Source organism: Lutjanus erythropterus, chromosome 11 (genome assembly GCF_056507025.1).
Source record: "Lutjanus erythropterus isolate fLutEry1 chromosome 11, fLutEry1.hap2, whole genome shotgun sequence".
Lineage (NCBI taxonomy): Eukaryota > Metazoa > Chordata > Actinopteri > Lutjaniformes > Lutjanidae > Lutjanus > Lutjanus erythropterus.
In genome coordinates, this window is record NC_139327.1 from 2,301,271 (window position 1) to 2,321,697 (window position 20,427).

General features: G+C 37.8%; 2 protein-coding genes across 2 annotated transcripts; one reads left to right on the forward strand and one right to left on the reverse strand.

Annotated features, from left to right (window-relative positions):
* Nucleotides 1-1,015: 1,015 nt before the first annotated feature.
* On the reverse strand, nucleotides 1,016-5,219 carry znhit3 (zinc finger, HIT-type containing 3). The gene is made up of 6 exons (XM_084730432.1): nucleotides 5,011-5,219; nucleotides 3,766-3,833; nucleotides 2,533-2,564; nucleotides 2,344-2,409; nucleotides 1,715-1,792; nucleotides 1,016-1,593 (listed from the first exon to the last, which is right to left on the reverse strand). The coding sequence occupies exons 2-6, from the start codon at nucleotides 3,831-3,833 to the stop codon at nucleotides 1,391-1,393; spliced, it is 447 nt and encodes a 148-aa protein (XP_084586558.1). The 5' UTR covers nucleotides 5,011-5,219; the 3' UTR covers nucleotides 1,016-1,390.
* A 2,550-nt stretch (nucleotides 5,220-7,769) lies between these two features.
* Nucleotides 7,770-19,958, forward strand: vkorc1l1 (vitamin K epoxide reductase complex, subunit 1L1). The gene is made up of 3 exons (XM_084730433.1): nucleotides 7,770-8,032; nucleotides 13,821-13,930; nucleotides 17,175-19,958. The coding sequence occupies exons 1-3, from the start codon at nucleotides 7,809-7,811 to the stop codon at nucleotides 17,399-17,401; spliced, it is 561 nt and encodes a 186-aa protein (XP_084586559.1). The 5' UTR covers nucleotides 7,770-7,808; the 3' UTR covers nucleotides 17,402-19,958.
* The last annotated feature ends 469 nt before the right edge of the window (nucleotides 19,959-20,427 follow it).

Genomic DNA, 20,427 nt, shown 5'->3' on the forward strand with positions numbered 1-20,427 from the left:
ATAAAAAAATCATCTGTAGTGGCCCTCATGGCCCAGAGATTTAAAAAAAAAAAAATCTCTAATTCAGAACAGCGCACTATCCAGAAACACTGACTAGTAATGTCAGACAAGACAGGGCCGATCTTGTCAACCATTAGTGGAAAACAAACAAAATAATATTTAAAATGACTGTAAAATGATAACTGGAATTACATGGCAGAGTTTTAGGACCTTTTAGAACAGATGACTGCAGGTTTCTGTCTCATTGTTGCCACTTTGGCACATCTTGACTGTTGATCAAAGTGTTGGGCCTTTGACAAGTGCCTTTCTTTAAATCTACTCTCAAATCACTGATGGGCTGTTGATGTATGTATTTATTTAAGGGTGAATATTTATGATTTGATAGATGTATTGTGGGTGTAAAACATAGTGGTGATTCGGATGCTCATATGATTACATATGTTAGCAAAAAATCCTGCATTTACTTCAAGTGTGATTTATGCTGGTGGAAAAAGTAAGCAAGTTTTGCACATGTAAAGCACATATTGCACATTAAAATCACACACAGAAACTGATAACAAGCAGACACATCACTCATGTGAAACAGGGAAAGGATGAACCCTGATTTATTGAAAGTGCTGCTTTTTGTTTAGTGAGGGGTCTTTATATTCTGTACATGTACCAAATGTTTGACCACTTCTCATGTGGATTTTAATCTGCTGCAGTCCAAAGTGTCAGTGGAAGTACTGTATAACATACCAAAGTCTTTTTACACTACTGTTTCATTTGGGAAAACAAACGTAATCATAGCCATCAGGTTTTATATTCATTATTTTAATATTCAAACATGTTTTGCTATAAATGTAATTTTGACACTGATATTTATCCTCCTCACTCACCTTCAATCTACAGGCACAGCAGGTGGCATCTTCCTTTGCTTGCTAGACAATTGTTTTTCAGCTTGACGACAGACATTGTATTTGAAATCTGTACACTTGTTTCGGTCAATGGTACCAAGGGATCAATGTACAACAACTTGTATTGTGCTAATATTTAAATGTCTGTTTTATTGAAATAAATGTCAGTGTTTTAACATTTTCAATGCACTTTTCCTTCCACTTTAACCTTTGTTTACATGTGGGCAGCCATTTTACAGGTGATTTAGTTAACTACACTGCAAAACCTTTGGCACTGAGTCACTCAGGAACTGATCACTTGAAAACATTTCATTTATTTGAAAACTCTATACATACTGCAGCATGACAAGGCACAGGACAAGATCAACAAAAATTACAGTAACAATATGCGTGGCACAGTGCGCCTTATTCCAAGACAGTTGATATTTTAACAAAAGGTACTGTCCTTCCTACAAAAATATAATAAAAAAAGTGACTGGATAAAAAAAACTAGTTTACAAATTATCAGCTTCATTGGATATCAATGATTCTGCTTCATTTTCTACAATTTTCAAACACTGATCTGAAAATTCAACAAACAGAGGCTCCTGCATGGCTGCCTTCATTGCATCATATTTGTTGTCAGCACTGTCGACAGAGCGTAACAACTGCCTCAGATGAGGGTTACATAGAAGATCTCTCAGCTCCTTTGACTGACCTGAAGAGGAAATAAGAAAACATGAATTATCCTTATCAGTTTTTGTTGAAAACTTGATATATGCTGATGGCTGCAATGTTAAGACAAACTGAAGAGACAAAAGGTACAGTTGGATTAATACCTAACTGCTGGAGCCTCTGCAGAGGAACTTTGTCAGTGATGTCACCTTCATCCAGAAGATCATCGACGGTCCACGGCTCTGCAGAGACAGTAAAGCAAAAAGAAGTTTTCACACAGGGCATCAGAAAATTGTGAAAGTTGAACTCTGCGGGTCTTTGCTATGACTTAATCTATTACAGGGATAATTAGATGACAATTGACAACTTTAAGTAAAATTAATATTTCCCACCACTTGTCAAGTTCAGCTTGTCTTACCCAGTCCACATTACCATGAGTGTAATGTGACCAGTGGAACGTACAGTTTGGTGTCATTCATAGATTACCACAGTACTATATTGTTTATCTTTCTATATATAGTAACTTCAGAATTCTCAGGGGTACACTGCAATTGAAGAAGTTACATCTATTTTCCCATCCATCTTCAACTGCTTATCCAAAATCGGGTTGTGGGGGTAACAGTTCCACATACATCTATTTTTTTTTATCTATTGTTTATTGCACTATTAACTTTGTCCATGTTGTCCACCTCCACCTATTGCGATCTATTTAATTTATGCTCTTGCCGGCTGGTATGGACACACAACACAAAGACACAAGAGTACAGTGATGACGAGACAAATAACAGCATACCTTTGTTAAAGGCTTCCTTAACTTCAGGATCATTTGGTGCAGGCTGCTCAAAAGGAACACAAGTGTCTGTGGGGAAAAAAAAAAGAAATTAGGTGGCAGATCAGGGGATGTTGAGCAGTGGAAGAGTCTGATCACAGCAACTACAACCCATATCTACATTACTAAAATCTTCAGATCAAGCTAATTTACCTTTATGCCTCTTGTAACATCCAAGTGAACAACTGTCAAGAAAAAAACAATAATTAAAAACAGTTATTTATCTGGTACATCATAATGATGACCTCTGTGCAATACAACACACAGTGACATAAGTACTGTACATGTTTACTTATTTGAAGGGATAGTTCACCCAAAATGAATATTCAGTCATTATTTACTCACCCTCATGCTGATTGAAGGTCAGGTTTAGTTTTTTAGTCCACAAAACACTGCTGGAGTTTCACAGGAAAACAGTGTTGCAGAATCTCCCAAACAACTGAGGTGAACAGTGACCAGTTTTCACATTTTTAAAGAACAACTGAATGAATAAATAGATAACTCCATACTGCTGATCTGGTGTAATCAAGTCTCATAAAGCCCCGACATGTTGAACTGACTTGAAAGACGTCATTTAAGCCATGTTTCTAGGCTGAATCTTCACTTGGATTACACCAGATGAGCAGTATGGAGACATTTTATGTTTTTGTTAAAGTTTTTATCATTTGAAAACCATTCACCTCCATTCATTGTTTGGGAGATTCTGCAATGCTGTTTTCCTGTGAAAATCCAGCAGTTTTTGTGGACTGAAAAATTAAACCTGACCTTCAATTGGGATGAGGATGGGAAGATAATGACTGAGTTTTCATTTCTGGGTGAACTTTTGGGGTAAGTGTATACTCACTTTCAAACCAGTGAATTAATGAAAGCATTAACTAAATCATTAATCTACACAATTGGGTAATGCTTTAATATATTATTCGACTGGGGGTAATATTGGCCCATGACGTCAAACCGCAAATCGTTTTGACCTACGTGGGTTGCCGTCCCATGTGGTGTTGATGTCCAATACTGTTTTCACGTGTAACTTTAAGAACATTACTCTAAGTAAACGGAATGTTCTGTAAAAATGATTACATTTTCTCTGTTTTAAAAAAATATTTATCTACAAAGATTCCAGGGTCCTGTTTTACAAACAATGTATAGTTTACAGCACTGTAACCTAATCGTAATTTAGCTTTAGCTTTTGGTGTATAAGGCAGATATATATGTTCTTTCCAAGACAAGTCCGACAATCAACATTTTTTCGTAATAACAGCTAATATTCTACTCTATTCAAATTACTGTTTTAAATTTTGATTAGCAGCTAGCCAAACAAACAAGTCGGAAGTTAACTAACCTAGATGTTGCCTAGCTAACAGTTAGCTTGCGAGCAGTCGTACTTACTATCTGACTTTGCAGGCAGGACATCTGTATTTCGGTGTCTGTTCGCTGCACACGCTGCATATCTGCATCTTGGAGAGAAGAACAAATAAAAATGACGAACAAACTAGTCAGTTTACTAACGCTTCATACATGTGGAAGCTCATACAGGAAGAAGCGATATCAGTTCCGGTGGAGCAGTCCTTCAAAATAAAAGCAGGTACATTTGTTTTAAAGGAACTTCTTCCTCTTTTTTGTTTTACTGCGGTTGGTATCCAGCTAAATGGTACATTACCGCCACCTTCTGCACCGCCATGAGTCAAACAGTAAGCTTTTCAGTATTTTGTTTAATGCCCCAACTCTTACACCTGTTGCCATGGTTTCCTTTCTCCTGTGCTAACTACCCTGGTAACTTGACACTCTCTTTGTATATATTAATTATGCCACCCTTTCCTCTCTCTGTTCCACCTTTCTTGCCACCTTAACCTTGCTCAGTCTGAGGCTTAGAGCATACCAACACCATTGTCCATTTTTTTCCTACCCAACTTCATACATGCTTAATATTAGGCCAGTAGTCAATACTAATGAAATCCAAACACTGGCAAGAATTTGCAAGCCTCTGCATTAAACTGCTGCAGACTTAACCTTTATATTTGTCATTCATTCATATAATATACTCACTGCAGTGTCCCTTTCATAACTTACAGGTGCAGATATTGTGAATTATCACTGTTTGTTACTCATCATCCAGTTAAAGACACTGATTTAGGAGTGTTGCGAGTGTAATTTGCAGTCAGTTTCTATAATTAAATAGCTTATACTAGTAAAAAAAAAAATGCAAACCAAAATGCAAAAAAATTCTCTATGCTGCCTGCAGGCCATGTCCTTGAGCATTTTTTGAAAGCACTGGTACTTGGCCTTGGTGTCTCATTCCCACCAAGAAAAGAGACAGGAGTCATAGTCCTTGGGAACAGGAAGATATTTGAGTCCAGTGATCGACACGAGGATAGATTCTGCTTTTATAGAAACTATAAACACACAAAACAGTGGCAAACCTGTAACACAGCCAACTTAAACAGAGCTAAACCAGTTGTATTAATGGATGGAAACTGTTTTTATTATCAGTTATGAGCAATAAAAATAAAATTATCCAAAGTAGTTTAGATAAGATCATATTTTATTGAATCAAAATACAGTATAATATCTTATGCACCCACAGAAATGACTATATCTATTTATATATATGTTCATCAAGCACACACCACTGACCTATATAGTTCAACACAAACTATTCTTGCACAGCTGTAACTTGAGAGCCGGAGGTCTTGTTACAGGGTTTAGGAGATGGAATGGAGGGCTGTTTCATGACTGATTATTATAGGACATATTCCCGGTGTCACAGCGCTCCATTCACTGGGTCAGGGAGGGCAGAGACACGTGGCCACGGTCAACATCAGGAATCCAACTTGTGTCCAGATCTGTGTGGAAAACAGGAATGAAAAGGTCATCACAAAGTCCAGATCAATTCACCTGCAGGTTATTGTCTCAATTAATCATTTTGTCTCCAAAATGTCAGTGAGTATGACCATCACTATTTCTAAAAGCACATGCTGGCAGATTCCTCTCACTTGTTTTGTTTGACCATCAGTCTAGAAGCAAATTACAGTGATACACAACAGGGAGAAAACATGAAATCCTCACATTTGAGAAGGTGAAGCCAGCAAATACATGGCATTAAAAAAATCATATTCATTTTTTGCAGTTGGTTGCCGAATTGATAATTTTCTGTTTTTTTTTCATTGTGCTGCTCTGAGTTATCGGATAATGGCTCAGTTTTTATGGCATTGAAATACTTATCAGTTATTCCACCTGTGCAAAAAAAGGAGCATGGTTTGATTGTATTATGATAAAAAAACAGACAATATGGAATAAAAAGATCGCAAAAGAAAAGGTTTGATCTAATGATAACTTTCATTATCAATTAACCTGTTGATTATTAGTTGTTTGGCCCATAAAATTATTGATCAGTGTGGCATCCTCAAATTCTTTGTCCACAATCTAAACATATTCAGGTTACTGTCAGAGAGGAATAAAGAAACCAGAAAATATTTACATTTGAGATGCTGAAATCAGAGAATTTGACCATTTTTCCCTCTTTAAAAAAGATTAATCAAAATAAAAATAGTGGCAATCACTTTAATCAATTAATCCATTAAAGTCTACAACTAAAGTTTAAGCCATGTATGACTCCACCTATAAGAGTGACCTAACAGGAAAAGTAATGTTGAATTTTCAAGCATAGATTACAGTGTTCCTGACTGTGTCCACACAAAAGAAGGCGTTGTTCACTTCATATTTATGGGAGTCAACTGGTTGCCCAATCTGCAGGATCTCGTTGCTTATGTAAATATCCAGGCAGGAGTGTTTTTTTTCTATCACAAAGGCCGATTGTTGCATACAGAACATTATTCGAACCACAAAGACTCATTATTACCTGTAAACATCGAGGAAAAGCCATCAGGACGACGAGCTCTTGGTTCTCCTGCGTTTCATCTGGCTGTTGTGAAATTTTTCTGCTATCTTCCTCTCGTGTCCTGCGGGGCAATGGCGGTTCGTGTTCAACTCGATTTCTCTCTTGCTTCTCCCTTTGCCACAAGCGTGGCACGAGTACTCGAGTAGATTGTAATAGTCATACTGATCGTAATAAGCCTCCTCAAAAGAGACGAATCTTTCCATGTCTGTCGCCATTTGGAAATGGAAAGCAGCTGTTTGCACCAGACGAGTCTGCGAACGAGTAAACAGATGATGTCACCCTGTGTTTATATACATGGAGTCACGTGATCACGACTGTGTCACTGGGGGAACACTGACTACATGCTTAAATAACTATAGTCTGCTGGTTATTTATTCCAGTTTGTTCTATGTTATTTCACGTTGTAAGTACATGTTCGTGCATGGTGGATTGAATCTTTGTTTTGTTGTTGTTGGTTTTCTTTCTTTTCTTGTTTCGTGACTATTTGAACAAGTGTGTTGTGTGTATTTATGACAAACTGAACAACATTCAAATCAAATCAATGTTGAAAATTATGATAATGTAATACTAAATAGTTGTAATGACAATGTTTGTTATACTGTAAGTGACTGGAATGTGTTTGGGATATACAGTGAATTATCAATATTTCCAATGTGTCGTGGTCTTTATAGGCTGTAGGAATAATATAAACAAGAAAAAATCTAAAACTATAGGGACAAAATAAATAAGAAAGTACTTTTTTAAAAATGGAAAAAATAAACAATAAAATATAGAACAACAATATAAACAAGAGGAAACAGTTGGAATTCTTTTGTTTATATTCTATTTTGTTTTGCTTGAATTTCCAAATACTTTATATTTTCTCTCGTATATATTCTTTTTATACTTTATATTGGTTATTTACTTTTGTTGCTTTTATTGCTCTTTTATTGACACTTCTTTCTATGTTGCTATCCCATTTGCCCCAAATTTCCCTGTTCGGGGAATAAAGGACTATCTTACCTCAAATATCCAAGGAAATTATAGTAATTCTGATAAATATAATTTACACTGGACACACTTACTGGCATGTTGTATGTATCCGTTAAATGCATGATAACCACACTGTCTGTAGGCCTACATTACATTCAAATGTTACTTTTACATGAGATGAAGAATATATACCCTGTGCTTCGAGCGCTGTTTTGTTCCTCAGCACAGGATCGTTTTTACAAGAGAACCTCAGACCCGCGAAAGATCCCGCGAGAGTGATCATTTTAACCCAAACCATGATTTTTTCCAAACCCTAACTATGTGTTTTTGTCCGTAAGCCAAGGATAAATTTAACCACACCGCCGTCACATTAGAATTCGGTATTATTTTGTACAATGTGCGCAATGCATAAACAACCCTTACAAATCTCGCGAGAGTTTTGTCAAATCGAGAGTTCCCTTCTAAACATGACTTCTGAGCGCAGCGGCCCGCCCCTGACGGTGTGGCACGTCCTGACGCGTTTCCACGTCGCAGTTCTGTCTCACAGGCGAGCTCGCTGCGTATGTATGCGTGTCTCCAGCTAGGCCAGAGAGTGATGGCGGCGCCCGTCCTGAGAGTGTCCACCCCTCGGTGGGAAAGAATAGCTCGGCTTCTAGTTTGCCTCTTGGGCATATTGTTGTCTCTATATGCCTTTCACGTCGAGAGGGAAAAGGCTCGGGACCCGAGTTACAAGGCTATGTGCGACGTCAGCAGCTCCATCAGCTGTTCAAAAGTGTTCAGCTCAAGGTAATTTGAATTCAGCAAAGAGCGCTCAATGAAGCTGCCTGCTGCTATTGTGGTGGCAAAGGGAAGGGCTGCGCGGTTCAAACTGTCAAATGCACTCAGCTAGCTAACATTTACCGGCTGCTAGAGCTAACTGTAAACTGTTACTGCTGCTGCGCTGTGAGCTGACCGATAGCTAATTAACCTGCCTGAAATAACTTTACTTTTAGCTTATAATTTAATAAGAACACCCTTAGCTGTGTAGCTCGATGAAGCTAACATTGCTAACTGTTAGCTAACACAACCCATCTGTTAACATTGTACTTCTTAGCCTGTTAGCTTTCAGCAGAGAGCCGTCAGTATTGTTGAATTATTAGTTGATAAGTTGCTGGTTGCCATTATTTCCTCTCCATGTATGTAATGTAAGGGTAACACATCTGTAACAGCAACTTTGGTACAAAAGTTGTCGACAGCTAGCTGCTTATTCAGTCCAACGTTATTATTGTTGTGTGTGTTGTTACTGGATGAAGTCATTCATTCCGCAGAGATAAACTGTGGTTTTTGGTGTTTCGCTGGCTTCGTGTTGACCATTCTGGGTTACTTCAAAACTTACTAGCTAGTCCTCACGTTAGCTGTCACGCCGCTGTCATTAGCTGCCGTGCTAATGTCACCGGGCACCTACCAGTCATTCAGACCAAGGGGTTAAACCCTACACTAGCTAACTAAAGGGACAGTGCACAGAACTGCTCCAGAGGTCAGTGGAAAGGACTGTAATAAATGTTAGCTACCTTAAAGTGCCAGTGCTGATCACAGTCACATACTGTTACCAGATGACTATATTGCTGCAGCTACACAGATAAAGCTGCTATTAGAGTTAAACTTTAGCTACGTGCATCAGAAATAGTTTGTTTACTCTCAGCCATTTACCATAACATCTTTTTGCTTTCTTATTACTTGTTTGACACCTATTCTGTGAAGTTGCCATGTCAGCTTTACTGTGGCCATGCAACTATTATTGAAAGTCAGCCCCACCTATTGATTCTCACTGAATGAATGTCTTTGCAGGACCGGAACAAATACTCACAGCATAACTGGAATGCAACCTGTCAGGGAGTTATCACATATTTGTTAAATGAGTGAGTGCAATGTCTGTCTGAGACAGTATCAGCTTCGTCCCCTAAAACAAGCTGTGAACCATCATTTTTGACTGAATGTCTGTGTTCGTGTTGAAATAATGACTGAATGAAAACCATGATTTCTTCCATCCAAATGAAAAATCCTATTAGTTCTATGTTAGGCTGCGTATTGATTCAGATTTCCCAAGTCGACTGGATTCAGTGCACAAGGTTTTGGTTCAATTCACAATTGGATATCAATTTGGTTTGAGATACTTCAGTTTCAACACCATATTTGCTTTGAAATAAAAGAGAGTCTTGGAGCACTAATGCCGTAGATTACTCCTCTACTCTAACCAGGTGCATTATTAAAAATATTAATGTTTACATCAAGAATTGACCCCAAAATTTTTACATTAATCATGTACATTTTAAACATGACCTGAACAATCCATTAAAATGAGCTATATCTCACACCACAAGATCTTGCGCCAAAAGCTGGTCACGTGAGACTAACAGGGTTAAAACTGTAGGCTACGCCACATGTCTGTGTGAGAAAAGACATATATTAAAAATTGATTTAGGGATTTCATGAATTAATATTGGACCAGGCAAAGGAAAATTGTTTTGTAATGATTTTTTTAACCCAGGCCTAGTTCTATTTCAGTCTAAACAATGTAATCAAGGGCTATAGAGAAAGTGAATACCCTGTACTTAGGCCTGGGCAATATAGCTAATAAATGTGTCACAGTACTTTTCAAAAGTTTCATATTGGTCAATATCGATCTTTATTGGTCATTTAGATTGTGACTGAAGACGTGTTGTGTACTCCAAGGAGTGGAAGCAGCTAAAGTGATAAAATGATTTTGTTATGTTTTTGCTGGGTGCAAGAGACAAAATACAGTATCACAATATTTTTGACCAAGTACCTCTGTATTGATATTGTGACAGTATTGTAGGGATGACTATTGGTGCTTTCACAAAAATATTAACCCCATTAGACTTTTTGATAAATAATCATAAGAATGATTTTTAATGGGGTAAAAATAAGTAACAGATCAGCTAGAACAGTCTGGTGAGTTCAGAAAAGACATAATTTTACTGTAATGCAGCCTTTAAAACCAGGAAAAGACAACACTTTATGCCATAACATGATATAATGATATCCAAACTCTATCACAGTATCTAGTCACAGTACCATACAATATCGATATATTGCCCAGCTCTAAACTATACAAAGTCTGGGCAATATGGACAAAACAGATTTCACTATTTTTGACCAAATGCCCTCAATATCAATATTGCAGCAATACTGTAGGGATGACAATTGGTGATGTAACACAATGAGTTTTTTGATCAGTAATCAGCAGTGTTGATATAATGACTAAGTTGGTAAAGGCAAATAATAGAACAGCCTGGTAAGTTCAGAAAATATCATCATTTTCTCGTATTTCAGCCTTTAAAACTAGAAAAAAGACAACACATATGCCATATCATGATTTGAAGATATCCAAAATCTAAGATATCTAGTCCCCTATCATCTCAATATAATATTGATATATTGCCCAGCCCTGCCCTTTATTTGTTGATGCCACTTATTGTGTTTATGTATGTTGAATTGCCCGTTTTGTGCACGCCTCCTCACATGCTTATCAGATTAAGATAAAATTTTGAAACAGTAGCCAGAATGCCTGCTGTTGTGAAAATAATTGAAAGCATTACTCTCTGTAATGTGGGAAAATAGTTTATTATATAGGAGGAGAATGAACTCCCACAAAGTGGTAAATGCAATGAGATTGCTAAACATATTGCACCACAAATGCAAATTAGCTGTATAGCTAACTCTGACTGAATGGTTGTGTTGTGCATGGTCACTGTTAAAATAAGATATAACTGTCACATGCTATTTCTTTATTATTTTAAAATGGTAACATATTTGCACAGAGGCTTTTAAATTTGCATCATCACCAAACTTGCTGCATCAATACAGTTACTGTGTGGCACAACTTTTGTTTGGTTGTGGTAAATGAAACCAAAGGTCTGGTCTCCATGCGCCTCCTCTGTTGCCTCAAATGAGACTTGAAAAAGTTTAAACATTCACACTGAATTAAATATAATGTTCACTCAGACAGAATAATAAAATAATAAGAAACTTTGGGTGTTATGATGCTCTTTTGTGCAAGAAATTAAGCATGCAGAAAAAGGTTTGTAGCACTACAGGGCTATTTCAGGCTATGTGAAAAAGAGTACTGTTTACTGAACATGTTAAGTAAGTTGAACATTCCCACTGAGTGAAACTCAGACTGGTTTTAATTAAGCAAAATTAACACACATCTATGTATCTTGTCATTTAATGTGCTGAATGTTGTTTTTTTATTTTAAATAAATCAATCACAAATAACATATAGCACATATAGGACATAAAAATGATGTTGAAATTTGCCATACATGGATGCTGCCTTCAGATGAAACTATTACAACATGAGAGGTCTAACCATACATGATTAGTGAACTTGGAGCTTTCAGAAAACTTCCAGTTTCCACGGGCATAAATATCACAAGACAGGAGCATTCATATGGACTCTTCTCATGAACACGTTAAGCACAACCTCATTTGAAAGTAACAAGAATCTCAACTGACTTCAGACGAACAGCTTCACAGCAGTACAAAGATTTCAGTTTTATTGGAACACCAACTGGAATGAGAGCTAACGTCTTGCAGAGGTTTAAAGCTGGCAGTGAACAACAGAAAGGTATTAACAGGTGGGCAGTACCAGTGGTTCTGCCACAAAGGTGCAGATACATAAATATCCTCTTTAGATAATACTAAGAAAGTTCTTAAAACCAGACAGGGTTGTCCTACCATCTGTCACATGCACTGAAGAGCTCATTGTTCAATGCAGTGAAGAAATGCTGTTTTGTTTTGCATTCGGGCTGCAACTGACTATTATTTTATTTGTAGATTATTGTGTTATTTTCTCAATTAGTTGATTAATATATCCTGTTACAGTCTTGTCAGTTGAAAAACAGGTCCAAACATGTATAGCACCTGTGTGTTCCTCATATTTGGACCTGTTTTCCAAGTCTTTCCTGTAATGATTATTTTCATTGACAATTAATCTGTTGATCGTTTTCTCCATTAATCAGTTACTTGTTTGGTCTATAAAATGCCAAATGTTAAATTGTTGATCAGTTTTGTCCACAACTCAGATATTCAGTTTACTGTCAGAGAGGAGTGAAGAAACCAGAAAAATATTCACATTTAAGAAGCTGAAGTCAGAGAAATTTCCCTTTTTATTAAAAAAAATAAAGTTACATAAAAAGATTAGCCGGTTATCAAAATAGTCGGCAATTATTTTAATAGTTGTTTAATAATTGATTAATCACCGCAGCTCTGTTTTGTGGCACTTGTTTTCTCCACCTAAAAAGTTTAGATGGGTTTTGTCAACAGAGAATTGATTATCAGCTTTTGCTTTGGACTTAATAGAGAAGTGTGTGGCATCTAGCGTTCAAACCTTAGATTGCAACTAAGAGGATTTACCCTGACACCGCCCCTCTCTCACCAAGAGTACGGTGGCTGTCAGCGGACAAAATGGCGAGCGAAAGCTATCTCACAACAAACTACAATTTTGTGTGTAGGATGAATTACCTGTTCAGCAGAAAACAGGCAACCTCGGCGTCACTGTGAAAACGTTTGTCCTCCATCAGCGATTTCCATCGTGTGAACGCTATGCTGATGTTGATTCGTGTTTTTGCCGTTTCCTGTCATGCTTGCGTTTACTTTCTTCGCGTCTCTGCTTCTTGGATGATGGGGATGCACTGTCCGCTGCTTTTTGTTCTGGTACAGTGTATGTATGATGCTCCATTTGTCAAAACTGTGCCAGTCAAGGTTCACAATGCTAAACGGTCTGCCAGCAATCACCCGCGTCTATCCTCCCCGTCTACTTCCGTGTTTACGCTGCCGCGTCTACGTAAGGTCGCCATGGGCTTCCCAAGACTCACTGTTAGTGCAGTTTGTCCGTTCTGCGCTGCCGTAGACGGCGCAGGATGATGATCTCCGTAAGTTGACCCAACAGTATGTAACTATAAATGGCTATTTCTAAAGTAACGGGAACATATAGATTATGAGTTTACGTTGATTGATAATAATAAATAACATACTTATATATAATATATCTCATTTATGTACATAAATTCCTGTAATTATTACACACTGGTCCTTTAAGAATAGTCACTTTCAAACTAGGGTCCATGGACCAACAATGGTCCTTGGGTGGGTGTAGGAAATCTACCCAAAAAGGAAGAATGGAATTTTTAAACTTTTATTACATTTTTTAGAAGCTGAAACAACACAGTATGAAATGCTTGGCCTTTTTGATTGATTAGAATTTGAATTGATCCTCATTTGATTATTGATTGACTATGAAGACTATCTTCAAACCTAAAAAAAAAAAAATACTATTTTTCTATGCTCAAACACAGTTATCCTATAAATAAATAAAGAAGACCACGGCCAGGTTGTACCTCGAGTTCATGGAGACCTGGGCCTGATCATTGTGCCCTGTTTTCTTGATCTTTTTATATGTAGTGTGACACATTGGGTTTTGTTAATCCTGAACTGTGATGTAGTGTGTTTTCTTCTGCACTCCTGAAACAAAAAAACAGCCTTTTTTGCTGATGTGTTTTTTGTGGTTTAGGTGGGGTCGAGGATTTGGACTCTTGGGCTCAATTTTTGGAAATGACAGTGCACTGAACCAACCCAATAGTGTCTACGGGATTGTCTTTTATGCCTTTCAGCTTCTACTAGGTAAGATGCCATTTTATTCAATAATCTGCTAGTGTTGCTAATTCAGACAAATCTCCCTAGATATTGTATAAGAAACTACTGCTGACTCAACACTATGCCTGTCATGGCTATATTTGATTCAAGCTGACTCGCATGACACTGACATAATTTTTAGTAGCCATGTATACATTTTAACTGTTAATAGGAGACTCACATTTTGAAGCTCACCCTACTGACTTTGTGTTTTTTGGACTTAATTTTAATCAACTTCTACTAAGACTTCAGAGGTAACAGTACAGTAAGAATAAGCCAAGTGATCAAAATGCCTTGACTGCTGTTCTGCAGCTGACAGGAGCTTCAGTCTTTGAAGTTCGACTCTCATTAATTCTGACTTTGTCCCACTCTGATTTTGGCAGTGACAGTTGAGAGTGACTATAAAGTGACTTGTTTTAACTTGAAGAAAAATGTTTTCATCTCTTGGTTGCATTCACAGTCACACTCTCCTCCCCTCAGTACATTGATGGTGTTGCTGACTTAGTCATGCTGGTTTGACATGTTTGCCTGCCGAGTGGCCTGTAGGCTCGCCTGGCCACCTGGTGCTGGCACAGAACAAGAGGTCTTTTTAGCCACAGCAGTTAGCACTCGTTTGAATAACACAATAGCAGCCCAGTTACACCAAACTGCTACAGCGGCTCAAGATTTCCATATTAAAGGCAAGACCACTCAGTTTCAGAACTTTCATTATACCCATGGCCTTGGACTGTCCAGTAGTTCTGCAATAGCATGACTCCAGAATTTGCGTAACCAAGGCTATAATCTCTGATTAATGCTGGTGTACACAAACAAACAAGCATGTTTTTGCAATTTTCACTTGCTCCTGCAATTTTTTTGCACAACACCTAAAAACATTGCAACATGCATCGCATTTTTTTTTTAGATATATAAAGCATTTTATGTTGCAACAGTCCCCCCAAAAGGCTGTGAAATCCCAGAGGGACTGATAAATAGTTGCAGGGAATAAACGTGACAAAATCTTTGACAAATTAATTCCTGTACTGGCACAACTTTCTGTCTGGTAGTGATTGGTGTTACCACCTGTTTGGCCCCCCAGTGATAGAATACAGGTGGCAACATCATCATCAGCAGTACCACAGTGGAAAAACACTGTTACATGTAAAAGTCCTACATTCAAAATTCTGCTTGAGTTAAACTTCTAAACCTCTACAAAACTTTAAAGTTTTACAAGTAAAAGTGCTCATTATGCAGAACAGCTATAAAATACATAGTTTATTTGTTGATTTAATTTTGTTTGAATGATCTGAATCTATAAAGTAACTAAAAAGTAAAGCTTTAAAATACATACAGTGCAGTGAAAATTACAATATTTTATCTGAAATATAGTGAAGGAGAAGAATAAAATGCCATAAAATGGGATTACTCGAATAAAATACAAGTACCTCAGATTTATACATTTACAGTACTTGACTAAATACACTTATTTTCCAAGTCTGGACCCAGTGCAACGTCAGGAACATCAGGATTTCTTTTTCTGTCATTATTAATCATTGAAATTGACTGTGTGTAAACCATTGATTCTAACTGAACACTAATTATATTAATTCAAGCACATCCATTAACACCTCTTAGTGATTCACAGCCCTCAGACATGCACTTTATTCATGACTTTTGAGTTGACAGGCTGTGGGACTCAAGCATGTGAGAGAAACCAGAAACTGCTTTAGTGGATAATTTGCCAGTAAGAGAAGCCAGCAGCCTGTGGCACCAGCTGTGTGTAAGTTCAAACTTAGCCTTGTTATAATGGAAATTATTACCAAGTTGTGAAATTAAGGTGTGATTTATGCATTGCTAAAAATAAAAGTAGTTCAACTCAGAGATAAGTTAAAACATAACTCCAAGTAACAATTAAAATAGTTATATATATATGCTAGAGCAGGTGTAACACATTAAATGTTACAGAATTACACTCATTAATAGTTAATCAGCAGTTATTCTGCCACACAGCATCATTGTTTTGTGAATTGTTTGCCCTTTTGAAGCATAGTAATTGAGCAGAGACCTTATTTCTGGATATACTTCAGTATTAGTCTTGTTTACTATGATGTCAAGTAGCCCATGTCAGCAAGAACACTAATGGGCATATTAACCATGATGATGGGCAACTTGTCTTAGTTATGACTTTATGTGCAAACTAGTTATGGCATGGATGTATTATAATGAACTAGATATAATATGCAAAGATGGCGCCCATTCAAGCCAATGATAATTGCTCACCTGGCGCCAAAAGAAGTTTTTCAGCTTCCAGCTTTACTTCATGTACATATGTTCCACAGAATATGCACAGGAGTGTACCCTTCACCCCACCCCCACCCATGAGTTCCCGCTCTGCCCATAGACTTTACATTGTGATGACGTCACAGATTTGTAAATGTCTTTTCTCAATTCTAGGATTTTTTTTTTTTCAAATATAATTCATAATTGAAGCCAGTGAAGGTAGCAGCAGAAAATTCCACCGTTGCCCAAAAAGTATTTTCCCCCATAGATTAACATTATAAAAGAGACACCTGTACAACTGTTTATAGGACTCCTCAGGGTCAGTGGTGACTTAATCTGATTTGAAGTTTTTGATCCATGGAGGTTGTATATTCGTAAAATATTCCTTTAGCCATTTTAAAAATTCATAACATCGTCATAGAATGAAGTCTATGGGCCAAGCAGGAACTCACAGGCGGGTCAGTGGGAGAAACACATATTCAGTGGCCTGCATACCCAGATCACTTATCCAGTCTTTAATATATCCATAAACAGAACTTACACACAGCTGGTGCAATCCAGTGCTCCTGTTTCATCTTAAATATGGAAAAACCATCATTTTGGGAATAATGGATAAATCTTAAGTCTCATGACGAGGTATATGAAATAATTTTGGTAGAAAAAGCAAATCCTCATCTGTTGTTTAGCAATAATTGAAATGAAATCATGAAAATGAAAATCTCACCAGCACAAACACTAAGGAAACTTTGCCTTAGAACTATGACTGCAGCTCATGTGACAACAGAATGATATGAGCAGTCTCTTTAGTGTTTAAGTTGAGTGTTATCACGAGGATGCTGCTAACATAAATAGAGAACTAGTCTGAGGCTGAAAGCTCTGAGGAAAGAGCCGACTCATCAGGTTGCTTCAATGTGTGTGCCAAGATTGTGTCTCTTTTTTTTGTCTAAGCTTTAGTTTGTGTTTCTTGCCGTAGGAATGACTGTCAGTGCAATGGCCGCCCTTATTCTCATGACGACATCCATCTTGTCGGTGGTGGGTTCACTCTACCTGGGCTACATCCTCTACTTTGTCCTAAAGGACTTCTGCATCATCTGCATCACCACATATGCGCTGAACTTCATTCTCTTTATTCTCAACTACAAGCGACTAGTTTACTTGAACGAGGCCTGGAAGCAGCAGCTTCAGGCCAAGCAGGACTAAGCTGTTGAGAACGGCAAGAAAAATATGATAAACAAACAAACGACAACAAAAAAAAGAAATGTGACCTCTGAACATTTGACTTGCCACCAGGAGACCTTGCTTCCAAACAATGTTTATTCTGCTGTGTGTTCAAAAAAATGAAGAAATTTAACTTAAATGTTGGGCCTGACATCTCAATGTTGCAAACACGGAAGGATTTGTAAGTGAAAGATGATTTTCCTTTTAGTTTCTTTTTTCCTTGTTTAACATTGTACTCACTTAAAGGAGGGGGCTGGCTATGTGTGTGCACACATGGGGGAACACATCAACCCTGAGCAAGCAGAGGCAGAACGCCACAATACAGAGCGATGGAGGACAGCTCTCTTGAACAAAAAGGATCGCAAAATGGAAGAAAAACAGGACATTAAAGGTTACTTGAAATGGTTAGAATGGTCCTATTACTGCACAGCGGATCTGCACTAAAACTCGGAACCGAATAAAGGGTCCCAAAATTAGAAAAAAAAACACTCATTAGGTCATCGTACAGGTTGCAGATAAGGTCCTATGGTGGGGCAGGGTGGGGCAGGGCAGGGTGGGGTGGGAGGACAAAACGATTAACATTTATACAGAATAGTTTTTTTTTTTTTTTCTCCATGTTTACACTTTGTAGTACGTTTCTTTTTGAAAAGGACCACTAAAAATAAACACAGGACAATGTGAGATTGTGCGTAGATCAGGCGGATTGTTTGTTTTGCAATTCTGTAAATAGCTGCTGAGCAATACTCCAGGCTAGATCGTGATTTTAGTGTTGACACAAACCTTTAAGGAAACAAAAAATAACGGGAGAAAACATCAGTAAATCTGGAACAAAAAAAAGTGATCGGTCGATCGATCGCTGTTAGGTGGATGAGTCTGAAGATGCACTCTAAGGACATCTTCCCGTCCTGTAATCCTGGTCAGGCATGCAGTTCAGAGTTGTGTGGATTTCTTTGTTGTAAGTGGTTTATTGTTTCATCTGAAGCCACCGACACAAGTCTTTTAAACAGAACTGTAGGTTCTTCTCACCATAAAGGCACCCTCACTCTTTATTTTGTTTTGTTATTCTGTGAAAAGCATTCCTGACCACCACTCAAGTGGGATCCATAAAGACTTATGTGCCTAAAGGAGTGTTAAGGTGAATTACCTTTCTTTTTTTTTATGTTTTGGGTGCGGGCGGGTGGGGGTAATGTCATGTTAACACCAGTTTTGCTCGTTGTTTTATTGTCACAGGTCCAAGGCTTTATTTTTATGATCACAGTTTTGTAAATTAAGATACCAGTGAAGTGTTTCTCCCTCCCTAATAGTCTCATGAGGTAGCAAAAGGCTGCTACACTGTGATTGTCTGCTCAAGGGTAGAGTGGCCTGGTGGCAGAAGCATCTCTTTATCTCGCTGTTTCAGTTGCGTTTAATGCTCACCTGGCTTTTGTTCACCGTCCAGCCTGTATACATTTGATGTCAATTGAACAGTAACAGTGATCTTTAAAAGCTGAGTTACAGTTCATTTGCAGGATGTGAACAAAACTCGGAGAATGTCATGCTTTTGTTGACACGAGTGGCAGAAGCCCAGCAAGGTGTTAAGATTCTGTAAGAAAACAAAACGGTATGTTAAGCCATATGTGGAGTTTGTAGGAAAGATATCCAGGTTGCTGATGGTTTTCTAAGGTGAACAGACACTGAAGCTTTTCATAAGTGGTTGATCTAACATAGCTAGGTTTGTACAGAGACAGATCACAGTCTGAGGGACAAGCAGCCACAGATTGTAGTGGCTTCGCTAGAAATCCACTGTACTGTCGGTTCAGTTTAGCACAAAGCGACGGAGTTGGACCATTGTCTCTTTTCCATCCAGATTCCACTGATTGAAGCATCCTACATGTCAGATGCATGGTACACTATCTCCTGGCTTTAAGCATATGTTGGCCATCGGACAATCTTACACACTGTCAAAGATGTAGACCAGTCGTAGTAATAACTGTAAAAATGTGATTCATCTGTGGTGTTAATAGTTTCCATCACTGCTAGTCTCCATGCCCCTTCACTTTTACTAGAATTCGAGTTCTCCTTGACAGTTTTGTATTGTGGGTTGGTGGTTGTCAAAGTATTGATGATGGCAACTGTCAGTGACATGCTTCCTGTGATATGAAGTCATCGGCTGTGTGTTAAAGTGGAAATGGAATTGATACTTTTTTTTTCCAGGATGTTGTCAAAGTGAAACTGCTCATGCATGTTGTAACCCACTTACTACTTCTCATATATAGGCTGTAATACATAACTGTTAACCATTTTCCAAAGTATGTGTGTTATGTATTTTAAATAGTTTTTCAGACAGGCAGTTTCACTTGTTTCACTTTATCCATCTCTGTGAGGATCATACAGACTGATCCTTTGAATCGGAGCAAAGGTTCCCTAATTTTTGTTGGCCATGCACCCCCTCCAGGTTGACACACCCCTATTCCCCCTACACCTTTAAAAGAAAACCAACATGGCCTATTTATAGCCATTGCCATGGTTAAAGGTATGCTATTTAAGATATTGCAACAAATTGAAGATTGAGAATGACACATGCATAGACTCAAAAGTTTTATTCCCACTCCCACTGATTGACAACTAAGTGATATGTGTAAGGAGGCCCAGTAACCTAGTAGTTATAATAAGCATATCAAAAATGCACCTTTACACTACCATTACCTTTTTCCTTTCACGCATCCTGTTGAGCTGGTGCACCCCACTTTGGGAGCAGCAGTAACAGCAGTGTAATTGTAATCACACATGTGATGCAATTTGGCAGCCTACTAGCCAGATCTAGACTTCAGTTTTACTGTGATGGATAACTTAGTAGTAGGAGTATTCCATAGATGTAGCATCTATTCAGAATCCAAACTAACTAATACTTGCTGTAGTACTCCCCAACCTGTAACACAAAATTGAAAAAAAAAAAAAAAAATTGAAGTGGTTTTTGCCTTTTTTGAAAATATTTATGGGAGATGGAAACACTTTCTGAATAAGTTCTG

Excerpts from the sequence above, each read along its gene's own strand:
- vkorc1l1 (XM_084730433.1), top strand. The coding sequence starts at position 7,809 with ATGTATGCGTGTCTCCAGCTAGGCCAGAGAGTGATGGCGGCGCCCGTC. Across the intron at positions 8,033-13,820 it reads TCAAAAGTGTTCAGCTCAAG|GTGGGGTCGAGGATTTGGAC; the intron begins GTAATTTGAATT and ends TTTGTGGTTTAG. Across the intron at positions 13,931-17,174 it reads TGCCTTTCAGCTTCTACTAG|GAATGACTGTCAGTGCAATG; the intron begins GTAAGATGCCAT and ends TTCTTGCCGTAG.
- znhit3 (XM_084730432.1), bottom strand. The coding sequence starts at position 3,833 with ATGCAGATATGCAGCGTGTGCAGCGAACAGACACCGAAATACAGATGT. Across the intron at positions 2,565-3,765 it reads CCTGCCTGCAAAGTCAGATA|TTGTTCACTTGGATGTTACA; the intron begins GTAAGTACGACT and ends TTTTCTTGACAG. Across the intron at positions 2,410-2,532 it reads ATGTTACAAGAGGCATAAAG|ACACTTGTGTTCCTTTTGAG; the intron begins GTAAATTAGCTT and ends TTTTCCCCACAG.